Below are 25,752 nucleotides of genomic sequence, written 5' to 3'. Positions count from 1 at the left end.
AGTTAGAAATTATTAATTGTAACTTTTTAGGTCTGTAGCTTGTTTCTTTATTTGTATATCCAGAAGCTAATGTCAGTTTAAGACTGATAAGGCAAAGAGATTATTATGTAATTAAATGTCTTTACGGCTTTCTTAAAATGTCTTTCAGTAACAGCAATATGTTAATTTCACATTAATAATTTTTTTAAAAAGTTTGTCTTAAAAATATGTGCTAAATTAATAGGACTTTATATTCTGGCATTTGTTAAAAACTTGAAATTTAGTAAATAAAGAGTAGCTTCATTTGGATTTTCAGATTGTAGCCTTTTTTTGAACTGAATATTAGTATGAAATATTGCACAGCTGCTGGAGTGGAAGTGGTGGTGGGGCTGCAGACATCTGTCCTGCATGTACATTAGAGTAAATACCTGCAATATAAGAAAGAATTTAAATTTTTAGGAATTGTAAGAAAAACTGTCTTTATGTAGTCAGTAGCTTTGTTTCAAGAAAATATTTCTCTTTAAAAAAACCTGTAATTTCTCACAGAGCTGTCCCTCTGAGCAGTTCTTAATAGGAATGAATGACATAAATGCCTAACTTTCTGGTGCTGAGCAGAGAGAATTTCTTAGTTTGGTAAGAATACTGCTTTGTCTTTATTTTAACACCTTTTGTGTTTCTCAGTTCTCTCATATCTTAGCTGAAGCATGTGTTTGGTATTTTTGTTTGGTGTGAAACTTCTGGTTGCCCATGAAATCTTGCTAAGGCACTATACTTACTGTGGCATTCAAGCTGAGTAACTACTTGGAGTCAAAGATATTTTTCAAAGACCTCTTCTGTAGATATAATGTCCTTTTTTTTGTTTTTTTCTTCAGAGAAAACAAGGAAAGAAAGTTGAACAAAGAGGGAGAGAAACTCAAATAATCTGGGAAGGAGCATGGGAAGGAGAGAAATCCAGTGCATTTATCTTACAAATATTTCAGGTTATTAAAACTGTTGGGAGCAGACAGAAAAAAGAGTTGTGGTAAGGAAGTTGGGCACATAAAATATCCTAGTCAGTGTTGTACACTACCAAAAAATGCTGTAGTTGGTTGCAAACACCAAAGTAGTAGATGTGTGACTTTCAATTCAGTTTGAATTTTGTGTGACGACGTAATTTGAATCAACATTTGTTGTTTTAAGTAAAGCCTAACTAATGAGCTAGTTTTCTAGTTTCAGTGAAACTGCTGATGATAAAAACCCAAAAATGTCCCCCAAACCCTTGTTCATATTCCAGGCTTTAAATGAAGTCTTCTCAAAAATATAGAGCTATATAAGAAGAACAGTTGAAATAGTAGGCACTATGAAGAAGTTTCAGGAATCCGGTGGAAATTGAATGAAAAAGGCTGTAAAAAACCCCCCAACTTTCATCAGAGGTGCATATAGTTTAATACATGAAACACCATAGGCAGACAGTGGCTTAGTGTAGCAATACTGTGAGTTTTCCATACAGAAAGGATAACTCTTTGCTGATGTACTGCTCAGGTACTTTGACCTGAAGCCTCTGATTTAAAAACCTTGTATATGGATATGCAGTCAGTACTGCATTTAGTATGAATGATTTGCTTGCACTGATGGATGAGGAAGCAAGGGGATGCATTTGACAGCATTGTGTGCAATTTCTGAAACCTCACTTGGTGTGACAGGACTATTTATCTTATCCACTGTAAATTTACACATTTGTTCTAACTTTGCAGCTTGACTTAGGGAGGGGTTGTCCCGCTGCCTGAGTGTGTTCTGAAAGACTTGTCTTGTTCTTGTTTGCAGTTCAGCGAAACGTAGTAGGTGCTGTTATTTCCAGCTCTGGCCTACGGGTGATGTAGTGTCCTACCCATCACATAGCTAGGAAGTGTTTTCCCTGCTGCCTCCCCTCATTGGGTGCCTGACTGTTACTGAGCTATGGAGGGAAGGAGGGGAGGCAACAGGGAATCAAATGAGTGAATAAAATAAAGCAAAGGCTGACAGCAATAATAGGCAGAATCTTTGGTGTAGCCTTGTCCTCAAGCTGCCCATCCATTTTCTCTTGAAGGGATTTGAGAGTCTTAATGTTCTTATATTGAGATCAGCTATATACAAGTCTGTGCCACTGAAATTTATAGAATTTGGACTATAGCTTTCTGGTGTTTTACACATACGAATACTGCCTGACAAGTTAATGATGACAGCTATTTATTATTGCCTAGAGAAAAATGATGCTTGTTTAAAAAGTAACAAATAATCAGCTCTTAGTGCTTGTTCTATTTGAGACTTTTTATGATGGATACATTTGTTTTGTATGCATCCTTGTTCCGCAATAAGAATTACGTTAAAAGATACAGAAGATTATATAGTAGATTAAAAATATTGAGCTAGGGTTATTACTACTTGAAATGAAATTAATGAGACATCTAATTGATTTTGAAATTTTTCTGATAATGCTCAGCTCTTGTATTTCAGCAATGAATCATGATCATAGGTTACAAATTATTTTAACTATTAGGGCACGGAGAAAAGGTAGCATTCAAAGCTAAACACAACAATTAGGGATGCATGACTAAAGTTTCAAAGTAATGTATTACTAGTATTGTATGAGACAGTCACATGAGAAAGATCATGAGGTTGTGAAGAGGATTATGATCATGCTTTAGTCATGAATTTCCTGGTAGAGATATTTTAGTCTGGATCATGCTCATTTAAATGAAAATAACTTGACTTTACTTGTTCTGGTTATATTATTATTATGTGGAAAAGGGGAAGAAAAGTTGTCTTACCTACAAAAGTAGTATCCTTTGAGTAACTGAATTTTACTTAAACTTGACATGCTGCATTCACTACTGAGAAACTGGAGTTAAAAGATACTGAATAATTTGCTAGAGCATTACAGTATATTGCATGTACTTACCTGCTGCTGCTGTCTTCTGTGCAAGCATATATAAGTTTGTCTTTCTCCCAGGGCTTTCATTTGTCTTGCATGTGCCTTAACTGCTTATTCCAGATCCTGAACCTGCTCTTCACATTAAGTAACATTCAGCATTGTAAATCCCCAGTTGATGAAAATAAGCATATTCCTACAGAAATGTGGAGTTCTGTTGATCTGTCACCAGCCATATTCCTGATCCAGTACCTTTACTTACTGCCAGAATGTTTCTGCTTACTGGGATGATGTAAGTCAGCCCAGGTTCTCAGCCTGTGTGAGAAAGAGCATATGTTCTTTATTTAAAGGTTATGGAATGATTTTCTAGACGGTCATACAATCTGAGAGTTGACTCAGTCCAGTGATAAAGACTTACAACCTGTTTCTTTCTTCTCTACCAGTAACAACTCTGTACTTACCTGTTTCCTCAAAGGAGAATGGAAACAGCTTCTGGGAGGTGCTTTGAGGTGCTGTTAATGTTTCTTTACTAATCCCAGTGATGTATTTATAAGAACATTAAGGATGCCTTAAATAATTTAGAGTGTCTGAGTGAAGAAGACTGTATGATAATAATATTTCATTAAATTCTGGGGATGAACGCATCATACTAAATTACTTACTAAAATACTAAAAAGGTTTATCACAGCCCTTAAATCAGTAACCAGAATGTAGGTGATTGAACTGGAGACAAACTGTGGTCATTCTAGACTGATGCTTGAACAGTTGTTTATAGAAATATAACAGTAGTGTGCAGTGATTACCCATGGACATGCCTGATATCCCTGGAATAAATTTTGATGCAGATGCATCCATTTGACAGATGTTATTCTGATCTTACATTTGTAACTGGGTCAGTATTGCAAAAGAGAGTTCAGCTTTTTTTTTTTTTTTTCCCTTAATCTTGCAAGTGTTTGAAGCTCCAGTGAAAAGTGAATTTTCATCTCTTGTATTTGTAGAGGTTAACAGGAAAAATGTTTTCCCCAGTCTTCTCTCTTAACTCATTTATTTGTTCTATAAAGTCATTAAAAGGTATCACTTTCCTTTTCATCCTCTGATTCCTTTTCTCTGTCAACCTGTTGCAGCTATAGGAGCTTTCAAGAGATTTTTTTTATATATATATTTTTTTTTTGGTGTGCTAATGTGGTTGCAAGTACTTAAGTGCAAAACATCAAGCTAATATTTTAGGAAATTAAAATGGATTCTAAATGTTTGTGGTTTGCTGCAAAGTGCATTCCTGACCAATCTCACAAAGTGTGCTTTAGTTAGCAGCTGGGGTGATCTTGAGAAGGACAACTAAATTTACCATTTCTTGTGTGAAAGTCAGTAGCATTTTAGGATGCATTGACCAGGTCAGTTGCATCTTTGTAAATGTAGGGTCAGTCGCAGCTCTAGTCAGGGCGCACATAAGGAACTAAAACTGCTTTCAGTGTAAAAAGAGATTAAAGCATACTTGACCTGTTTCCCTGTTACACTACGTCCTTGCATTTGCTGCACTGTTTTGGTAGCATCTGAGTGCTAAAGGAGGGTGGATGGAGCTCAGTCTTTATTCTTTCAGCTCTCATTTCCTTCTCAGTCATATTCTAAATTTAACTAGTTATGTGTAAAAAGCCCTACTTCTGTACTTGTTTACTTTGTCTATTTTAGTCAATTCTATTAAACCGTTCAAAATAGTCACTGAGCTGTTCAGATTGATTGGGAAGTGCCGTGCTTCTTTCTTTTTGTTTTCTGTTCCTTTGCTGATAGAAGGGCTTAATTATCTACTACATGTACTTCGCAGAACTGTTGTAAATGTTAAACGTTTTATTCAGCTTGGTACCAAGCAGAACAAATTAAGTGTTGCTAGAAAACCCTGGCAGTGTTTAAATGATTATTTATTTTTTAAAAAAACTTGTATAGGTTATTCTCTATCAAAAATAAGTTACTGGAAAATAGAAGTCATAAAGTACAGTTCTTGGCTTATCTTTAGCTTTTGAGTTTGATAATATTTTTACATAAACTTGGATTTTTTTTTTCTTAAAAGTTTCTTTTATAATAATTATTCTGGCTTGATACATATTTTTGCTAGCAGATGTAAACAAAATAAAGCTGTCATATTTTGTAAGAAAGTGAATTGTTTTCAACTTTGAACACAAGATAGAATTCTGCAGTGTCCTCTTCGTTACCTGATGTTGGATAGTAAGTTTCTTACATTTAATACTAAAGTGAAAACCACATTGCCTAGATAATATAATTTCTAAAAATCAGTACTACTTTGAGCTAGACTGTGTCAGCATTAACAGGATTTTTTTGAGTTGCATAAACAGACATTTTCCATATAACCTGATTTTTAAATTAACATCAGCATAGATCTTTGAAATCGGTAAACTCATGTAAGTAAAAAGAGCTAAAAATGCAAACATCTAAGTAATACATTGAAGTTGGTTAATGGCAACTTTTTTTTAAATCACTAATTACCAATCAAACTAGGGAACTCTGTGCAGTGTGTGTGTGTGTTTAGTGGAGGTACTTTAGCAGCACATGAGAACAAATGTTGTGGGGTTTTCACCTTATTATCTGCCTGTCACACCCATAAATAAGAAAATACAGTATTGTTGTTCTTAAATAATTTTTATTCTTTTGTAACTTGTGTTTTAACAAGATTTTCAATATTACAAGTTATCATAAGCATAGATGCCTCTGAAAATATACACAAAAATGTCCTGTTACAACCATCTGTAAATGCTGGTCTTTTTCTTGTAGCTGCCTCCTGTAAGTATGGTATGCAAGACTGCATCTCTAAAATAAACAGAGCCTATCTTACTGTTGGATAAGAAAAGTACATTAATACAGTTTCTACAGTAAAAATACTACAATTGTTATTCTGTTAATGCCAATATCTAAAAAGTTTTGTGAGTCATTCAATTGATACAAATAAGTACCAGACTGATACTCCTATAGTACAAATGTTGAGGTTGTTTTTACACCTAAGTGCTTCCCCTTGTGTTTCTTGTAGGAAACAGAGATGAAGGTACACATGCACACAAAATTTTGCATCATTTGTTTGCTGACATTTATCTTTCATCAGTGCAATCATTGCCATGAAGGTGGACATGACCATGATCCTAAAGAGGGACGTGTACACTACCATAATGACTATCAGATCTCAAATGCATCCTACTTCCAGAATGGAGGAACAGAATCTATACCGAGTAAATTTTCAACGTTGGAAGCTGAAAATGAACAAAAATACTACATTGAAAAGATTTTTGATCGTTACGGGGAAAATGGAAGATTATCTTTTTTTGGCCTGGAAAAACTGTTAATAAGCCTTGGTTTAGGAGAGGTAAAAGTAGTGATGATAAATCATGATGATATTGGCCATGATCATGTTTCTCACTTATATGCTTTAGAAGTACAGGAAGGAAAGCATTCTCACTCTCACAACCATCCTCATAGCCACTCAGATTCAGAAAACCAAACCATGATTGGTATAGCTTCAAAGAGAAGTCATAAATGTGACCCTGAGAGAGATGCAGTAGTGCCATCAGTAAAAGATGATGGCAAACACATTCATGATCAGAGTCGCCATCACCATCATCACCACCCTCGTCTACATCATCATGACCATAATGGTACACATCATTCTCATAATGATTCAGTTAGTCATAGTGAACATGGAGAGCAGAATCATGAACCTTCAACAGAGACAAATACAACGCAGGATCAGCCAGAAAGAAAACAACGGAAACAGAAGAAGAAGCAAAAGAAGATCAGTGAGAGTTCAGGAGATGCTACACGGGATTTTGCCCCAGATCATGATCCAGGTGATCAGTATGAGCACAATCGTGTTCATAAACATGATCACGTACACGATGCATCTCACTTGCATGTGCACCATCATGAACACAGTAGTGATCGTTCTACTAGTCATGGACATCAAGATTCCAGTTTAGGTAATGAGGATGGACACCACCATACCAGCAACCGAGAGGCACCTCATAAGCAGATCAGTGTAAGAAAGCATGCTGTTTTTTCAACACGTAGTCATAAGGATCGTAATGAAGATGAACGTGATCGTGAAGAGGTGAGTATGAAATGGAGAACCAGTAAGTTGACTTTCACTGTTGTTACGTAATAATTGAAGGTGCCTACCCACAAAGAACACAGAAGCAGGTTTGTGACTGTTCCATGATACAGATAGCAGAGTGAAAACACTAGAGGTCACTGTCTCAGTCTTGAGTTTACTTTATGGGGTTTCATTCTGTTTGCCCATCACCTGTCTTTTCTCGGAGATCTATCTTCTTCTCTGTTTATCTGTACGAAGGTCATCCTTAAAGCTTTCTGAGATACCTTGTTTACAGGTGTTTTGTTTTTGTTTTGTCTTTTTCCAATATTCATGAATACTTCCCCCACCCCCACCTTTTTTGGACTTCTTTCTGAATCTAAGATCATTAACATTCTTGGAAACCTCAGAGACTCTCTCCTAAAAGAAACACCTGCATCTTTTTAACATGCTTCTGATTTCTTTGTCCTAAGAGATTGTGAAGCATTGTACATGTAGTTTCTGTAGCACTGTGCTCAGTGTAAGCTCTTCTGTCTCTCCCTTCAGCATCCATTATTTCTGCCAGGAACATATGTATACTTTCCCTCCCCCCTTACAGTTAACTACAGAAGCAGGACCTTTTGATCTCACGGTTTTAAACTAGAAGTCAGGATAGGAAAGGGTGGAGTGAGTGCCAAGTTTGAAGTTTTAAACTGAATTAAAAAGTGAAACTTCAAGCACAGAAGGTTGGTAGGTAAAGAGAAGTGTGAGAAAACCTATTTTGGATTTATGTTCTTCTTTCCTGTTGCTCTTTCTTTGTTGCTTGTACTGTGTAATGGTAAAGAATATGGAAACTCATTTTAATTTACATTTATCAAAATGATCTAGGTGTGTGGAGTCTGAGTTTGTAGTGCAGATATTTTTACTGTTTCTTTCCCTTCATAAACCACTTAGATCAGCTTAGACATGTTTTAGCACTGGTGGAATGTTGTGGGCTGGAGTTCCTACTTTCTGTTTCTGTTCTCAAATCATATGCTAAATTTTCCATAACTGTAGTTTTTAATGAAATAGTTGCTTTCATATTTAATTTGTTTGTACAATTTGCTTGCAGTGCTTAAATGTTACCCAGCTGCTACGGTACTATGGTCTGGAAACCAGCTCTCCAATATCTCCCGAATTGTTTATATACATGTGTCCTGCTTTGCTATACCAGATTGAGAGAAGGCTTTGTATCGTACATTATGATGAGCTTGAAGATTTTATGAAAAGTAAAAATGCATCAATTGAGAATAAGGATAAAACAGGTGCATCAGGTAGGTGTGTCACATCTAAAGCCTTCAAAACTATTTTACATTGTCAATATTAACTTAAAAGCTTGAAATGTCATACAACTTAGCATTGACTGTATAGTAAAGGAATGGTTGAAATTTAACGTATTTACTAGAAGAAATTTGAGACAGCATGATACTTTAAGTCAGGATGCATAGCGTCCTGTTTGGTGATATAATACCTTCTCCTGAGTAACCATGGCTCAGGGAGACATACTTTTCTTTCTTGTACCCTTTCATCCTTTTTCATTATTTTCACTTTTTATTTTATGTTTGATTATTTTTATTTCTTTTTTCGTCTTCCATCATTGAGGCCTAACATCCTATCATTGGGCCTATGGCCCAGGCATTTTGGGCTGGACTCTTCCCACATATCTTTAGATGTTGGACTCTTGTAGTAGGAACACAGGCAAGGCACAGAATTTTTGGAGATAGAGGGATCTCTAGGGGTGAGCAAGTCCACCCACAGTTTGGATTATTTCTATCATTTAAAATATATTATGTCCTTTTCTCTTACCGCAGCTGAGGTGGTCCATATGTTTATCTCAAAGTTGGAAAGTTTTAGTGTTACTTTGGCACAAATTTTCTTAATACATTTGACATGGATCTATTCATTCAGGAATCACTGTTCATTCACTGGAAAACAAGATTTCAGGTGTTACTGTTTTTACATTCTAGCAGTGATGCAAACTTGTAGAATTGACATTCAGAATTTTTTGTGGACTTAAGAAATAGAAAGACTTAAGAAAGATACAGGAGCATTTGAATTGCCATTTCTGACAAAGCTTCCCTTTTCTGACTTCCACTGTCAATTATTCTATACTACTCCTCTCATAAGCATATGAGAAATATTCAGTCAAAATCCGCTGTTGGCAATTTTGATCTTTTGTATGTGTGCCTTAAGTAAAAATCAGTAGACTTTTTTTTTCTTCTTCTTACCATAATTCTAAGCTAAAACTATTTTTACTGGTGTTAAAGCAGTTATTTTAATAGCAGCATCCATTGTTGTGATTTCACAACTGAGTATACTTATATCATATATATACTTATATATATTTTTAATACTGCTATCTTTCATAAATTATAATGGATCTGTTGACAGATGTTTTAGCTGTGGTGAAATACTAAAAGTCTTGGGTACGATGTCCATGTTCTGAAAATAAAAATATTGGTAATTTTGAATATTGATTAGTATGTAAGTTCTTATTTACACTGTTAGAAATAAAGCTTGAAGTAACTACATTCTCATAGCTGTTAATAACTTTTGGAAAGAATGCATTGGTGGTAATCTTTCTTAACAATGCTGGAGTAATTAAAATAATTAGCTCATTATACATAAATGTCCCAGTGACACAGCTACTATCTTGTTAACTGTTCAAAGATTGCTGTAAACTGGATACACTGTGTGTTTTATATGGCAGCATATTGTTTTGTGGGATAGTCTATTGTAGAAAGAGTTGACCCTCGCCTTATTACCAAGAGGAATTTTAGAGTAGTTCTAAGCATTTTCTGCCAATTAAAATGTTGAAACCAAGTACAAAACTGTTGTGTTGTACATGCTTTGAACCAGTTTAATTAGAAAGTTTCTACAGATGAGTGCTTCTTTTTAAAAGAATGCAAGTTTCTTTCTCTGTAATGAGTAAGGGAGTTGATGAATAACTTGGCTTGAAGACCCTTAACATTCTAAGAGACTTAATTTGCAAAATTAGTGAACCTTTGTGAACATTTTACATGTTTCATGGCATCTGATATCTTGACTATATATAACACATTTGCCAGTCAATTGTAAAAAACTGGGGTTTAACTTACTGATTTGGCTATGAAAAAAACCAGTAACCTCTAAAACAGGCCACTTCAATTAGATAATGATAAATCATTCTTCATAGAAATTTCCTGTATACTCTTGTATTAACTACAGTGAGACTTCAGTTGACGGAATAATCATTTTCCCTTCTTCAGTAAAGAAATGAACAGCAAAATAACACATCTTAACTGGTATCTGGGGATTGTGGGAGGTGTAGGACAAATGTGAGTCATAGGATAACTTAACCTGCAAGCTGTAGGATTCTACTAAAATTAAAATGTGTGCTTACCCAAGCAAACGTAAACATTTTTAGATAGAAATAATTACGAGGATGCAGACATCTTTAAACAATTTCTGTGGTTTTCTTTAATTAAAGCTTTCAAAAAACCAAAATAGACCGATGCTCCTTCTATTCATTGATACTAACCCTTAAGGTTTCTATTAGTTCTGATAATGCAGTCCTCTAAAGCAGAGTAATTTAATTAACTGATGACCAAAATCTTACGAAGCCATGTTGGGTTTTCTTCCTGCAATTTACAGCTAGTTGTGTGACATCTAATAGAGGATTTTCAAGGGCTTATATGTACAACTGAGCCTTCACAGTGTGCCAGTTTGAAGAGGTGACATTGTTATCATTCAGGGCGCCTAAGCAACTTAACTTGAAAGGTACACCCTACTAATAGAAGCTAATCAAACTAATAGAAGTGATACAAGTAAACAGTATGCAATTTTTTAAAAAAGTGAAGATCAGCTAGAGCTGTTGATTAAAAGTATCTAAGATCAGATACATTCTGTAAATCTGCCTGTGCAGATGCCAGTGTTCCCTGGAGCTTACCATTCCCTGAACCCGGGAAGGCTTTGCTTCAGTGGAGCCTTTCTGTTACCTTGCTTTCTTGTTAATGCTTGCAGATAGCTAACCATTCTCAGCCTTCCGAGGAGTCTACCTTACTTACTCTTAGTCTGTTTTAATTTACCGATAGCTGTCCAAATCTGATGTGAGCAGCTGTCTTTTGTTTGCTACTCCCTGTTTGAACACAGGTTCCTTACTGAAGAATTTGTTCAGTCACTTTCGTCTTGTTTTTTTTCCACAGAAATATTTTATAAGGTAGTCCATAATAACTTCACCTCATTGACCAAACTTTATACAGTATCCCTAGAAGTGTTACACATCAAGATCTTTTATAACTTAAGAGCTCTTGCAGTGTTCGCAATACTGCATATTAGTTACACTTCCATAATATTTGTTTTGAACACTACAATTGAATGAAATCCTTCAATAAAATTTTGTGTCAGAATTTTATTGTAAGTCTGCCTTAGTAGTCCTTTTTACATGAGTGTTTGTACATATATGTAACTGTGGGGTCACACACAGCTTTTATATAATGTATTTTTTGTCTTTGACTTGACAGCAACCTTTTGCTGATAATTTTTGTTCCATACCATTTTTTAAGAGTATAAACAGAGGCAGAAGCTGATGACCAAGAACTGAGAGATGCACAGATTCCATGTTCTAATTCTCATGTGCCTCATCTTAATCATGGTGCCATGTTTAGATACTGTATCATTCATAAGAGTGTGTAAGCCCTTCAGAGGTGCGTTTGCCAAATCTATGCTATGATATATGACACTTAAGCCAGTTTGCATAATCTCCTTTCCATTTTTCTCCATGTAAGGCTGTTGGTCATCTAACCTGGCACTTAACATCATAATGTCTGGGTCCAGACTGGAGATCCAATGTCCTGACAAATGGCTGCGTAATTTTTATTTGGGCTACTTGTGCATGCATGCATGATTTGGTATTGAATTACAAGTCCATGTATGCTGTTTCTTTCAGCAGAGCCTGTTAATCCAGAGTACGTGATTGAAGTGCTCTGGGGGTGATTCAAAGCTGTGTAGTGGCAGTATTTTGGTCGGCAGGGTCCTACTTCCACTCTAGACCTACTTTTGTATTCCCATTTTCCAACATCTGTTTTTTAGTTCCTCTTCTGCTGGCAGTCTTTTCCTTTTCACCAATTCTCTCTTTTCCTCTCAGTATCAATATGCATTTCAGTGTATGCTGCATACTTTCTGAAGCTTTTCCAAACAGTTTCTCCAGGCAGATGTGCTCTTGCACCCTTTGCATTTGAATTGGATTGTTTGCTTTTCTGCACTGTGGTGGAATGACAGACTTTGTAAGATTGAATACCCCAAAATAAAATTTAAAACAGCAGATATAGTAAGTTTTGATGTTAAACCAGACCAGACCTGTAGCAGCCACAGTTCTAGTGGCCAAGTTTTGTCAAATCTGATATGTAGCCTTTTTGGTACAAATAGAATTCATGGGACATTTGACTGTTAAATTATAAAATTCACTGAGCAGCTACAACATGCTCATTCCTTCTCTCTTCTCTCGCCACCCCCCACACCCCCCCTCATTCCCCAGGATGTTTCCCACTACTTGATCAAAAATGAGTGGACCTTCATAGATGTAAGGAAAGTTGGGTCATGTACCAAAGTATGGAAATAATTTTAAATCAGGAGTTGTTAACTTTCATTAAAGTTGTCAAACTGTGTATACATTTTTGATTAAGAATGAAGCTAGGAAAAAAACCTGGAAAAACCTGAAGCATTTAGTCTAAAGCTTAGAATAAATTTAAAAAAAAGGAAAAAAAAAAAAAAAAAGTCCAGATTGAGGAAATCATGTTCATGAAAGATCTCAGCCCAAGCAGTTAATGTTTGTAAAATAAGAGCTACCAATTATTCCTGTCTTTGGGACTGAGAACCTTTTAAACTGTACTGTGGAATTAAACAATTTTTCCTTACTGTTCTTTGAAGTTTCTGTGATGGGAAACAAGAGCAGTGATAGAGAAGCAAAGAGAGAGAGGGGAAAAAAAAAAAACCAAAACAACAGTTTTTAATTCTTAACCTTAATGATGACTTGAAAAAGTAGAAGAAAAAGTATTTCATTAGGTTAAGATGCTGACTGCAAAAGCCATGGTTTTTTGCATATAGGATCTGTTTCCTGTGTAATTCCTTCTTTTCTGTGTCATAGAAATTTGTACATCTTCCTGAATTAACAGAATTGAGTGTACCATATCCCATTATCACTTTTTATTCTAAAGGCAATAACAGAGGTTCTCAGAAAAAATACATACTGCTTTTAGTTGGTAGCAAGTTGGTTTCAGCTCATCAAGCTCCTGTAGCATTTGATTTTGAGGTTCTTCTGTCAAAGGTTGAGTCTTACTTCTCATAAACAAAAATGTATGTTTGAAAGCACCAGGTGAAATGAATGGTGCCAAACTGAACATGTTACTTCTAACAAAGGAGGAGAAATATCAATTCCAGTTAAATTTTGCATCAGAATTGTGTTAAAAACAAATGTTAAATATGACTTAGTTCTGATAGAGCCATAGTAAGTTAAGTAGCAGACATGGGTTTGTTCCAACATAAAATGTTTTGCTTTTTGCGTTTCATTAATGGCTACAGAGCTAAGCCTGGAACTTACAATCAAGAAGAATTGCTGGGCTCTTTTTATCTGATTGTCTTTTGCTGTCTTTCCCTATATTGTACTGTACTGTGAATAAGCCAGTGTGTTTTTGTCAGTGGACTTCAGTACTGCCTTCACATTTTTCAGCACCTTTTGAATGAACAATCACACAATTCAGGTTAAAGGAAAGTCACCTTCTTAGGAGATAGTTGAAAGTCATTAATCAATCTTAAAAGTTTTGTAAGTATTGTTCTGATAACCTTTCTGTATTCATTTCTTCCCACAGCCTGGTTTTGTGGTATCATCTCTATCACCGTCATTAGCCTGCTTTCCTTGCTAGGTGTGATCTTGATTCCCATCATTAACCAATGGTGCTTCAAATTTCTTCTAACTTTCTTGGTAGCTCTGGCTGTAGGAACGATGAGTGGAGATGCACTACTCCATCTGTTGCCACATGTAAGTATTTCTGGCTTGGCTTTTATTCTTAATTGTAACTAAAGATAGAATTTTCAAAGAATTGTTTGACAATTATCAACAAATAAATGCTCATTGATGCAGATGTAGATTGACTTGACTGTGAGGAAAATCCTGAAACATTTTTTGAGACCGTCTGTTAAAAAAAAGAAAGGAAATATGGGTTTCTTAAAACAAAAACAAAAAAAAAGATTAAAAAAAAAGTAGTTGCATATTCATAACTTCTGTCACAGCATTTTGAAACACCTAATAAGACCAACAAGAGTATTTTGAATTTAGTAGTTCTACTGTCTTTTGTCTACTGATACTTGTATATTAGTATCATCTGAAAGTATTTCAGGGGAATTAATCTTCCTGGTTACTAGCTTCTGGGGAGAAAGTAAACTCTAACTTACTGAATCAAGAAATTATCCAAGTTCCTGGGAAGGTGAGCAGTTTTTAACTTATGATGACATACTATAATCCTTAGAAGGGGAAATGTTTTCTAAAATTTTGTTACTTGAATTCTTTTAGCAAAAAGACTAATGTTTATGTGTTTTCTTTGTGTAAATTTTAATAAAAATTTTTGGTCATCTTTTTTTTTTTTTTTTTTTGAAAGTTTGTATTTCAGATAAGAACTAAGGCTGTAACTGACTGCAATAGTAAAAAAATAAATAAATCATGAGGTTCGGTTGCTAATGGTAGGAATGGTAATTCCCTGTGACATTTCTGAGTGTTAGTCTCATTATCTTTAGCATTGTGATAGAAAAATGCTGAACCTAGATTATTATCTCCCACTTCCCCCCCCCCCCCCCCCCCCAAAAAAATTTCCCAGATTAATATTTCTTATTGATTAGGGTAATGAATAGTCTAAATAAAAATTTCTATGGTAAAATGTGTTTGTATAAAAAAAATCAAAACAAATGACAACCCAACTTTAGTCTTTTTATGGTACTTTTCTGGCAAGGTTACATATTTTGTCATCTGTGCTCGGAGACATTTCAGTCTCCTGATTGCACCAGGTCATGCTGTGTTATTATTTTCTCTCCTAATAGTCACATGGAGGCCACAACCACAGTCACCACCATGGCCACGGTCATGTTCATGAGCACAAGCGTTCTCATCGACATGGCCACGGACATGGAGTACAGGCTGAAGGCTTTCTAGAAGAAAATGATCCAGTGCTGAAAGGTCTTGTGGCACTTGGAGGCATTTATGTTTTGTTCATCATTGAACATTGTATAAGGATGTACAAGCATTACAATAAACAAAAGGTACGCACTAAAATGACATGCTATTTTAAAATATGTTACCTGAAGTAATATATATATACCTTCCAAGTGTTAAGGAATTGTCTGTGTGACGAGTCATGTCAACATGAACAAGTGTGGCTAATCTGCATTCTGTTTGATTCTATATGAGGAAACCCTTTTCTAAAAGAGGTTGCTTTTTTTAATAAGGTAATTTAGGAAGACAGAGTAGAAATCTGAGGGGCGAGGTTGCAGCTTTTGGCCAGATATATTTGGAGGTAGTAGAAAAGTAAAAGCCCTTTCTCTAATGGGCCGTGATTTTTTTGCAAAAATATGAAAGGCAGTATGAAAGAAAGAACTGGTAATAGAGCCAGACAATTCTCAGGCAATTTACAAGAAATTTAACTGTGTACTGTTAGCCAATGATGCCACTGTAACAGAGGTATTCAGTTTTTCCACATGAGAAAATGCTAAATTTTTCAGACCTCCTGCTTTCTGTAAATTGCCAGTCAAATTTTAACTTGTTTCCCTGAAAATGATCGGATTTTTAGGGCTGGGAGCACGCTGTATTCGTGGTGGTGGTATAAAAGGAGACGAGTACTTCAGGGGGAGTGTGACACTGGATAGAAATTCAAGCCAATGTAAATACACTTTTAACTTTTGCCTCCATCATTCAACTTTGAGGAGAAAATTATTTTGGTGTAACTACAACTGCTTCTCCCAAAACAAGTGTGGAAAATTTTGAAGTTCTCTGTTTTCCACATCAGACTTGCTGTCTCAGCTGGACAGGCAGCAAAAGGTACTCTGTGTTGGAGGAGCCATATCTTAGCTCTTCTGATAAAGAAATAAAAGCTGTCACATTGGGCATATCTTCTTTGAGATTAATTAGATAATTAAATCCCCTAGGTTGCTTTGGCAAATCTATGATCTCTGTTGTATGGGCTGCAGATAGGAAAGTAGCAAGCTTTTCTCTAAAGGAAAATACAAGGAAGTTATAGGAGTATAAAAAAAAGCAAAGTTGAACAAAATAGAAGGGCTGTTCTTGCTGCATGCTTGCTTTCTAGAACAAAATAAGCAAATATAACAACTCTGCATACATGTGTTTCTGGGCTGTTAGAGCAATCCTTGTCATAAAGTACTCTTGCTGAAGTGAAGTGTCATCTGTGTGTGTGTGTTTGTGAGTGACATTCTGTGGTCAGTAGCTAAGAATTTCCACTGGGATAGGTATCATCGCTGAGCCTTAGAAAGATTAATATTCTGTAGTCACATACTTCTGTTAGACGTATTAAGAGAGAGCAACTTAGTCTGTTTTGAAGAGATTTTTGGACAACATTTCAGTTTCTTTTATTTCCATCGATGTCCTTTTACAAACCAGATGTTATCTGTTTCCTGTCGCAGAGCAAGCAGAAATGGTGCAAGAAAAAGCAGGCTGAAGAATCACCAATTGGAAGGAAACTTTCTGATCACAAATTAAATAATAGACCAGATGCTGACTGGCTTCAGCTCAAACCCCTTGCTGGTAGGTATTTATTTTCAGAATTTTCTCTGATTATGAGATTCAAAGTAATGGTGTGTAACTTATGGCATGGAGCATGTAACCTCTTGTACAGTTTTGCTGCTATTATGCAAATCATTGTTAATAAGACTTAATAGGCTTTCCCTATTAAATCTTTTTTATTTTGTTTTCCTTAGATCTGAGAGCACTCTTAACGCTTCCTAATATGCCATACAAATGGTTCTCAGACTTCTGAAGCGGTCAGGTTTTGGGTGGCTGTGGTTCTTTGAGGGTTTTTTTATTTGTTTGGTTTTGGGGTGTTTTTGATTAAGCTGTGCCTGACTAGCTCAGCCCTGGCAAAAAATAGATCAAAAATGAACACACACAACCTGAAAGGGGATATCTGTTTCACTTTGAAGATTCCAGCCTCTGACCAGTTACAGTTTGGCTGAGAAGGCTAAACAAAATTAATTTCATAAATACAGCTGAGTATCCTGAATATTCCTCAATATCCTGTTCCTTCATGACAGTCTGAGTGCTCATGCAGAGTGTACCCAGAAGGAATGCTGTAGCACCCTTCTCGAAGGGTTGAGGGAAGGGGAAGGGCTTTGCTTCATAACCTTCCTTCCCTTTCTGTTGCCTGCACAGCTGCCGAATTAAATCTGTTGAAGAAGAATCCATAGACTATATATATACACAAATGCAATTTTGTTAATTTGAATGGTTTGTAGGACTGTGTGTTAGGACTGAATGTTTGTTAGGACTGTAGCCTTCTCCTCTCAAACAATTTGGAATAGCATTTGGGACACTGACATAGAAAGACTTTCAGCTGTGCGGATGGTGGTACATATATTTGAAATGTCTTCATTTTCTTTTAACGGGCTATTGGAGGAATTTTTTGCTTCTAATAACATGAAGTACATATTGGTTTTATAATGCTGTTCCTCTGAAAGTGCACTCTACTGATCAGTAAATCATTTGTACTACAGGCACTGGAAGCCCATGCTGAATTTGAATTTTGAACTGCAGTGCCACTACCACTGACCCAAATGGCCATTCCATTTATTTTTAAACAGCTTCCAGTTGATGCTTAAGAGCCTGTTTATCCAGAACTCTTTGTCTGCTGCTTAGGCACTCTGTGCCTTGTTTTTAATTCCACTTACTGTTCACTTATTTAGACTCTGAAATATTTTTGTCGAATTATTGTGAGCTAATAACTTCATTGTCCAGACTGCTTTTTTTTTTTTTTTCCCTACAATTTGTTTTTGTTTCTTGGAGCATAGATTGCCAGTTTCGTTCATTAATTAATAATTTAGAAATATTGGTAAACTTGAAATTCATGCACATATGCCTTCTGCATTGTTTTCACTTTGTATTACTTTGTAAAAATGGCTTTGATTGCTAGGAAGGCAATGAGCTACAGTGAAGGAGCTCACTGTATGATACGAGTGTCTGACACAGATGCATGCAGTACAGAAACTGTGTAAAGATCTGTTGTATCAGTGGCAGATCCTGGTATGCTTTCAGTGAAGGCTAAGCTGTGACCTGTATGGGCATGCGTAGAGAGTAGCCAGGGATGGTTTCCTGAGCCATACAGATTCCATGTGCAGCCTGTAAGTTTGTTATCGTTCTGGCAACTGTCCTTTTCCAACGTTGAACCATAAGCTTCATCAGTAGCAAAATCACAGATACATGTTTGTTTCAGGCTAAAACTGACTTTATGTGCTATGGCTACAGTGCTGTTGCCTTGTAGTGGAGACTTCTGTACGCTGTACATTCAAATTAGTGACAAGGATGGGGCAGTGAGAGATTCATTTTTTTGCCTGAACATGGACAACAAAGTTACTATATTGGGATGTGTTCAAATACTTTTATCTCAGTGATGTAGTAGTTGCTGGTGCTATTTTAAGTGAGAGTTAATGCAGTGTCTCTCCCAACTGGCTTCAACGTAGGAGCAGAGGACTCGGTTTTATCTGAAGATCGACTCAATGAAACTGAACTAACTGATTTAGATGGCCAGCTGGAATCCCCTCCCAAAAACTTCTTGTCTGTAGAAGAGGACAACAATATGCACCATTCTCACAATGATGTCTCACATGCTGCTCAAGAGCACGATCTTCATGATTCCGAGTATGACAGCCATGGCGAAGATAAAATGATAGCTAGAAAACACAGTCACCACTGGCATCACAAACATTCCCATCATTCCCATGGCCACTGTCATTCTGGAAAAGACCTGAAAGATACTGGGATAGCTAATATTGCTTGGATGGTAATTATGGGAGATGGCATTCACAACTTTAGTGATGGCTTAGCAATCGGTAAGCAAAAGCATGGAGTGTTTCTCAACAGTTTCTTCTTGCCTTTAGTAACTTTGGTAATATTTTACTTATCAGTGATGACAGGTAAGGCTTCCAGTTATTTCCTGTGCTTACTGGTATTGTTTAATCTGCCTCAGGACAGAAATTAAAAGGTTATCAATTGTAATAATCTTCCCTTTGTTAATATTCTGGGACTATTTCCACCAAGATTACTGTATTGATAGTAGCTATCTTTGACAAAGAAATATAGGTGCAGGCAAACCTTATGAATTATGGAACACATGTAATGCACATTTGTTGTTTGGGTCTTAGTATTTGCCTTTGAATAGTGAATAAATGCCTTTCAGTCTTATTTATATTTATTTACAATAATAATAATATTTCTATTATCAGTAATACATAGAATTATACAGTACTTGTAAATAATAAATGTACTATGAGTCCGGTTACTGAAATAATAATTTATCTCTAGCCAAATCTAGAAGAAATTGAAGTACCAAACAGATCTATTAGATTTATTGAATCAATTTTGAATCACATAAACCTCTAAATTTGATTTGAACTGTAAGACAAAATAATTTGAGTATATGTCATACAATTCAAAATGATGGCAAGAGTACTGAAGTGCATACTTTTAATTTTTTGCTAAGGTAGCTACTAAGAGTACACAGGTTTCTGAACTACTAGCAGAAGGATCATATACCCATTTTGAAGGATAAGCTACTTATTAGGGTCTGGAGTTAACAATGGCATTTACTACAGTTTCTCCACTTTCTCCAAACAATTTCTAAAGCAACTGAACTCCATAGAAATTAACTTTCTGCTTCATTTTCACATTAAACAGGTAAGACATTTAGACAGTGGCTTCTAAAGCCAAAAAGGATCACTGCGCCATCTGTTGAGAACCTCACTGTATTGAAACTCCATTTCTAAATATTCCTGTGTCAAGCCCAAACAGCTGATTCCTTGGTAAAATGTAGATTTTAGAAAAGTATGTTCATCCTTTTAATATATCAAGTTATGAGAAATCCAGAGGAAAGTTAAATTTCCTCTCTGTCTTCAGATTGTGTCTTTTCTTTCTACTTTATTTTGCCTGTTTTGACTGCTCACTGCAGGCTCTTCTTGTGCCTTTGCTACAGTACAGAAATTCAATACCAGTTTTCTCATCTCAGAATTATTTAAGGTATGATCTTAAACTTGATTGAATTAAATTAACTTACACAAAATTTACTGAAAGGTGTTTATGCCAGTGTTTTTCTCCTTATTATTTTCCAGGTCTGACATATTAACGTTGCTGATATGTGGTCTACAAATAAGCATAAAGGAAATAGAAAAGTTATGGGTTAAATATTAGTTTGGATTGCCAACCTGGAAAGGAGAGAACTAGACTGTTGCTCATGTGCATTTTTAATTGTCCTGATGTACTTGAGAGTTCCTAAAAATGTAAAAGTGGTGCTATTTAGTAGTTTGTTGCCTTTATGTCTCAGTTTTGCTCAGGCATGTTCTCCTCTCCCAGGATTTGTCTTTCATATAAACTGAGTAATAAAGTATTTAGTGTTAATGCACACCCAGGATACTTCCAGTATTTTCAGTTTATTTACAGACAGGACACAGACATCATATAAAACATATTAGAGTGTGCATTCTAACAGACGGGTGTCGTCTCTGGAAAACATGCTGATTAAATTTTCTGACTTGAAAATGGTAAAATATCATTTGAATATTTTTATTTTTTTTATCCTAGGAGCAGCTTTTAGTGCTGGACTGACAGGAGGAATTAGTACATCTATAGCAGTATTTTGTCACGAGCTTCCCCATGAATTAGGTAACTAACTCTTCAAACTCAGTGCATTCAGTCTCTTCATCTGTACAAAATATTTATCTAAAAGGTGTTGTGATACTCATCCTGATAAGCATAATGCAATGCCAGTGCTGCAAGGGTGACCGGAACTTCAGAGAGTAATAGAGCAATATTGCTTCAAAGTACATAATGACAATATTAATACATGATTATATTGGCAGGTTGCAGCAGTTCTGTGCAGCTTTTTGAACACATTTTTAAAGTGTTCTTAGAAGCATACAGTTTACGTTTTGGTGTCATACCTCTACATTTTATAGAGACAGTTTCACACTACTCTGTGTGGCATTGTCTTACACAAAGTTAAGTAAAGTTACGTAAGTAAACACAAGTTTACATAAGTAATTCTGCAAAATTCTTTGCATTGATTTTTGTACCTACTGTTGCTGAGTCCGGTAGGTGTGGGCGACTGCTTAGGGTAAAGCCTGTAGGCACTGTTGCCAGTGCCATTGATTCTTCCCCCCTAATTGAAGCGTTTCTTCTCGGGGTTAGCTAACCATGATGAAACCTGTTGTCTTCCTGTGAGCCAGAAGGCACGTTGCATGAAATTTTAGTGTACCCTGAGTCTTACACAGAGCAGCTAGAGAGAAGAGTTGTCTTTTTTTGCCAGTAAAGTGAAATTGTGCTAGATTAAACTGTATGTACTCACAGCTTGCTTACTGGGTGAGCTGCTAGCTCTGAGTGATTAAAAGTAAGGTAAAACAAGTACATCAAAAACCCTCAGAGGTGATGAGTGAAAGCATTTTATATAGGCAGATACTAAGTATAAGGTAAGTTATGGGCACAGACAGGAAATAAAAGAGCAGATGCTCATGGTTTGACAACGCTGCTATACAGTCATTAGTTAAGTGAAGCTCCTGCAGTATATAAAGGATTGCAATATATATTGGTGTGCTTATAACTTGCTAGGTTAACATGATCAAATTAACTTTGTATAAGTGAGTAGTTCACCATACATATTTTTTGTTTTGATTCTAGTTTGAGCAAATAATTAAGCATATCTGACATGAGAATATTATATGAATTAGCCTCATGACTGTGTATCATAGTCTACTCCTCATATCCACAAGAATTCAGTTTGAAGGGAGTAAAGCTTCCAGAGCTGATTACAAGATGAAAATCTGGATCTTTATAGCATGTCTACCTCTATCAGCAATTTTAGCAGAGCTGTCCTGAATTCAAAATAAACCAAGTTAACCTGGCATGTTTTAAACCAGAAAACTGAGTCAGTATGGATGTGAAGTCATTCTTTCTGAATGTGACTCTTGTATTTCTCAAGTTCATGTCACCTTCTGTGGGGACTAATGCCTTCTTATCCTCCTCTTGAATTTGGAGAATGAGGTATATATTGCTAAGAGGAATTTTCACAAGTATTGATCAAAACTAAGCCTCTGTTTTTATGTGTCACAAAGAACTTCTGTGCAGTAAAGACAAGTCTGTATGTACAGATGTATTCTCTGTGGGAGGACTAGGTCTAGTCTATTACATTTACCTTTAACCATTAATCAGTATTACCTTTCTGCCAATCAGCATGATGAATAGGCACCTTTAAATCCTATTTTAGGCAAGGGATTGCTGCACATAAATAGTTTGTATAAGAGTTGTTATATCCTGTTGCCCGGTCTTCCTTTGGGCCTCTGTAGCAGCATTTTTACTTTGGCAATGCCCTGGATTGTTGAGATGGCAAATGTAGGCTAATTTCTCCTGAGAAGCATTGATGCTAAACCCCAGTGTTCTGTCTCCATTTTAGGTGACTTTGCTGTGCTTCTTAAAGCAGGTATGACAGTAAAGCAAGCTATTGTGTACAACCTCCTGTCTGCCATGATGGCTTACGTAGGGATGCTGATAGGCACAGCGGTGGGACAGTATGCTAATAACATCACCTTGTGGATCTTTGCAATCACTGCAGGCATGTTCCTCTACGTGGCACTGGTTGACATGGTAAGATTGTTATGAATCTGTGGCATTTTTGCATTCCATGCATAAAACCCAGGACTTGAAATGGCATCTGAGGCAGAACTTTTTGTGATAACACGTAAAATACCTGTGGACAGTAGACAGCTCTTTCTGTTCTATGATTTTTAAGATGTTGCAGATACTTTGAGAGATGTAGTGAAGTTTTATTGTTGCTTGCCTGCTTGGGTTTCTGCTACCAAAGTCTGCCAGTGACTCCTGTTAAAATATCAAAACTACGGGGGGGCTGGGAAAGACACCCACACTTCCCACTAATAAACTAATAAAAATAATAACTTTCCACAGGTAAAAATAGGATGTTTCTCTTGGTTTGTGGATGGGGCATTAGATGCTGGAGTTTTAGAATTGTTCTTCCCTAAAATTTAATCCTCATATATTTGATTCTGGAAAGCTTAGTCTGAACCCTGAGCATGAGCAGCTGGTAATACATTGCTCTTGTGGTGATAAGCTTTATAAAAACTATCTGCTGGAAAAATGCTGCTACTTCAAGAGCATATAGATAGATTATATTTCATATGTGTACACCATAGATTCAGATCCTTCAGGTAGTAATGCACTTGTGTGCATGATACCAGTCCTTATTCAATCCTGATTTCTCTCCCAAGCAGCTTCAGAGCTGCATTTAAATAAACCAGTTTTCTCACTTCTTGTCTATCTGAAGACCAGTGATGATGAGATCAATTTTCATTTTTGGGGTGTTTTGCAATGCTCTTTCTGCTTTAATATACAGAGAAAAAAGATGCATCTCGTCACTGGATATTAAGGATGTTGTATTAAATTATTAACCAAGTAGACTAGAAACTCCAACCTCGGTAAAGCTTTAATTCGTAAGGGTGCAGACAGCTTTTTGTGGGGTGGCTCCCTGGATTTCCATTGCTTCATTGACAAACTACTCTTTCCTAGGACAGACATTTAAAGCAGAGGCAAGCTTCCTCAGAGCTGTTATTTTTCTCCTCAGATAGACTAAGTAGCCATCTACCTATTATCAGTAGATTGCTACTCAGATCATCTGGTGCAGCTACATACTGCCTATGGAAAAATACTTAAATGTAACTGGAGCTCTGGCTTTGAGTGATGTTCCAGTAGAAATTTTGTTTAATGTCACGGCATCTCCATGGAGGGTTGGATTTATAGTAATGAGGATCGGCCTGTTTCAGTTTTCAGTTGTGGGTAAAATGGAATATTTTACTGTTCTGAAGTAATTTAAGCCATGCATTTTCTTCAATTTTCCAAATTTCTTCAGAGATTTTGTTGCCATATCTGGTAGCTTTGTTAGCCTACACTGCTAGTTCTGCTTTCCTCCATACATTTGTGCTGACTATCCTGTTTTCAAAACACATTTTTTAGCAGCTTCCTCAAAAGTTAACTGGTGCAAGAGTGAAATGTGTGATGTTTGACTCTCACTGGCTGACTTGTCAAATCAGGCAGACATCCGTCAGTTACTTTAAGCCACAGACACAGACTTTGGATTTCAGCAGTCCTCATTGAAACAGCATCACATCTTTGTCAGATCACTGTCTGCGAGGCTGTCAGGTGTCCACTCTGGTGTATGGGCTGATCATATTATTTCCCTGGTGCTAACTAAAGCAGGTGACATTGTGAAGATCCCTCTCCCTGATGCTGCTGTGGCCACTAGTTGCCAGTTCCTGGCCGTGGCTGCTCAGTCGGGTTTCTTAGCCTCAGTGGTATCACTGAAGCATCAGTGAAGACCTCTGAAAGCCAGGGTTTGGTTTCCGCTGAGTTATCGGCAGAAGCTCTCTTGGCTGTTCTGCCCTCCAGCAGATTTACCTCTGCAGTTAGTTCTGTGTTCAGCGCTACTGCCACATTGGTGCTTAAAAACCCTGATGTCAGTGGGGCCTCCAGCTTGCTTCTAGGTGGCATCTTCCACATCCGAGAACTTTCTCTTAAGCTCAGCTTTGGTTCTGTAGATCCCATGTTAGTCCCATTAGTAAAACACGGGGGTGGAGGCTGCTCCTGTGACCTTTATCTCATTCGGTCCTGCTTGCCATTACGTCCTTTATGACTAGGACCCGGGGAAGCCAAGCGTTGGCCATCACACCATGCGATATTCCACTTCATTATGGAGACTTAGATTTGTGAATATAATGTAGTGATGAAGTCACTCTAATCTATTAGAAGGTAAATGAGTCTTTTTCAGGTCTTGCTAAATAGAGCGTCTGGGTAGTTGAGCATGATCCGTCAGGCAACTTTAGATGTTCTATAGTAGCCTATAGTTACTGAAATATCACTTGCTTATACATCCTGTGGCTGATACTTCCTGTACTTACTTTTACTGAAGGCATCGTGTATAAAGGAAAACACTATTTTCATTCTTGTATGCCTTGTCATTTTCCTCAGTCTTCATAGTAGCAACCAAATGGTCAAAACCCAGTGGTCTGACTGAACAAGAGCAGGAAAGGTTCTGCAAGACACACTTGAAACTGCACCAGATTTTTGTCTTGATGTTTCCATAATCTGCCTCCCTCTCAAAGACCTTGTTATCTGACACTTAATGAGAACAGATTGTGATCCCTCTCTTGCGTAACAGAGGTTTGCATCGGTGCAGTTTTCTATCCATTCCTTATGCCAGCCCATGGAGAACAGACATTTTGGTATTTTTGCATCCAATTGTCCTGAAGCTTGTCTAATTACGTGTTCTCTAATGGTAAGGATGCTCTTCTCCAGCAGAACCTAAACTCAAAGGCCTTCCAAAATCCTCCAGGCTTTCCGTGGTCTCTCGACATTTCATTTGGTGATAACTATCAATCAGAAGAGTCATCATAATATCCTCCTTCCTGACGTTGCTGTTTTGGTTTGAATGGGTACATTGAACTTTCCTATCTTCCTTCCCAGTCCAACTTGAATAATTTCATC

At 36.6% G+C, this 25,752-nt stretch overlaps 1 protein-coding gene across 5 annotated transcripts in view; it reads left to right on the top strand.

Moving 5' to 3' along the window:
• SLC39A10 (solute carrier family 39 member 10) overlaps positions 1–25,752 on the top strand; it is a 96,633-nt gene that overhangs the window by 65,220 nt on the left and 5,661 nt on the right. For 4 of the 5 annotated variants that reach the window (XM_033010815.2, XM_042783910.1, XM_042783909.1 and 1 more), the window contains 8 exons: positions 5,901–6,971; positions 8,041–8,242; positions 13,814–13,983; positions 15,036–15,254; positions 16,629–16,749; positions 18,666–19,046; positions 20,791–20,871; positions 22,655–22,845. In XM_033010815.2, coding sequence (XP_032866706.1) covers positions 5,910–6,971; positions 8,041–8,242; positions 13,814–13,983; positions 15,036–15,254; positions 16,629–16,749; positions 18,666–19,046; positions 20,791–20,871; positions 22,655–22,845 — 2,427 coding nt within the window. In that variant the 5' untranslated portion in view covers positions 5,901–5,909. The remainder of the gene's footprint in view (positions 1–5,900; positions 6,972–8,040; positions 8,243–13,813; positions 13,984–15,035; positions 15,255–16,628; positions 16,750–18,665; positions 19,047–20,790; positions 20,872–22,654; positions 22,846–25,752) is intronic. The other variant, XM_042783912.1, reaches the window with a different exon arrangement.

The sequence above is a fragment of the Tyto alba genome, unplaced genomic scaffold (genome assembly GCF_018691265.1).
Source record: "Tyto alba isolate M040663 unplaced genomic scaffold, T.alba_DEE_v4.0 Super-Scaffold_7, whole genome shotgun sequence".
Taxonomy (NCBI): domain Eukaryota; kingdom Metazoa; phylum Chordata; class Aves; order Strigiformes; family Tytonidae; genus Tyto; species Tyto alba.
This window is presented reverse-complemented; position numbering and strand designations above follow the sequence as displayed.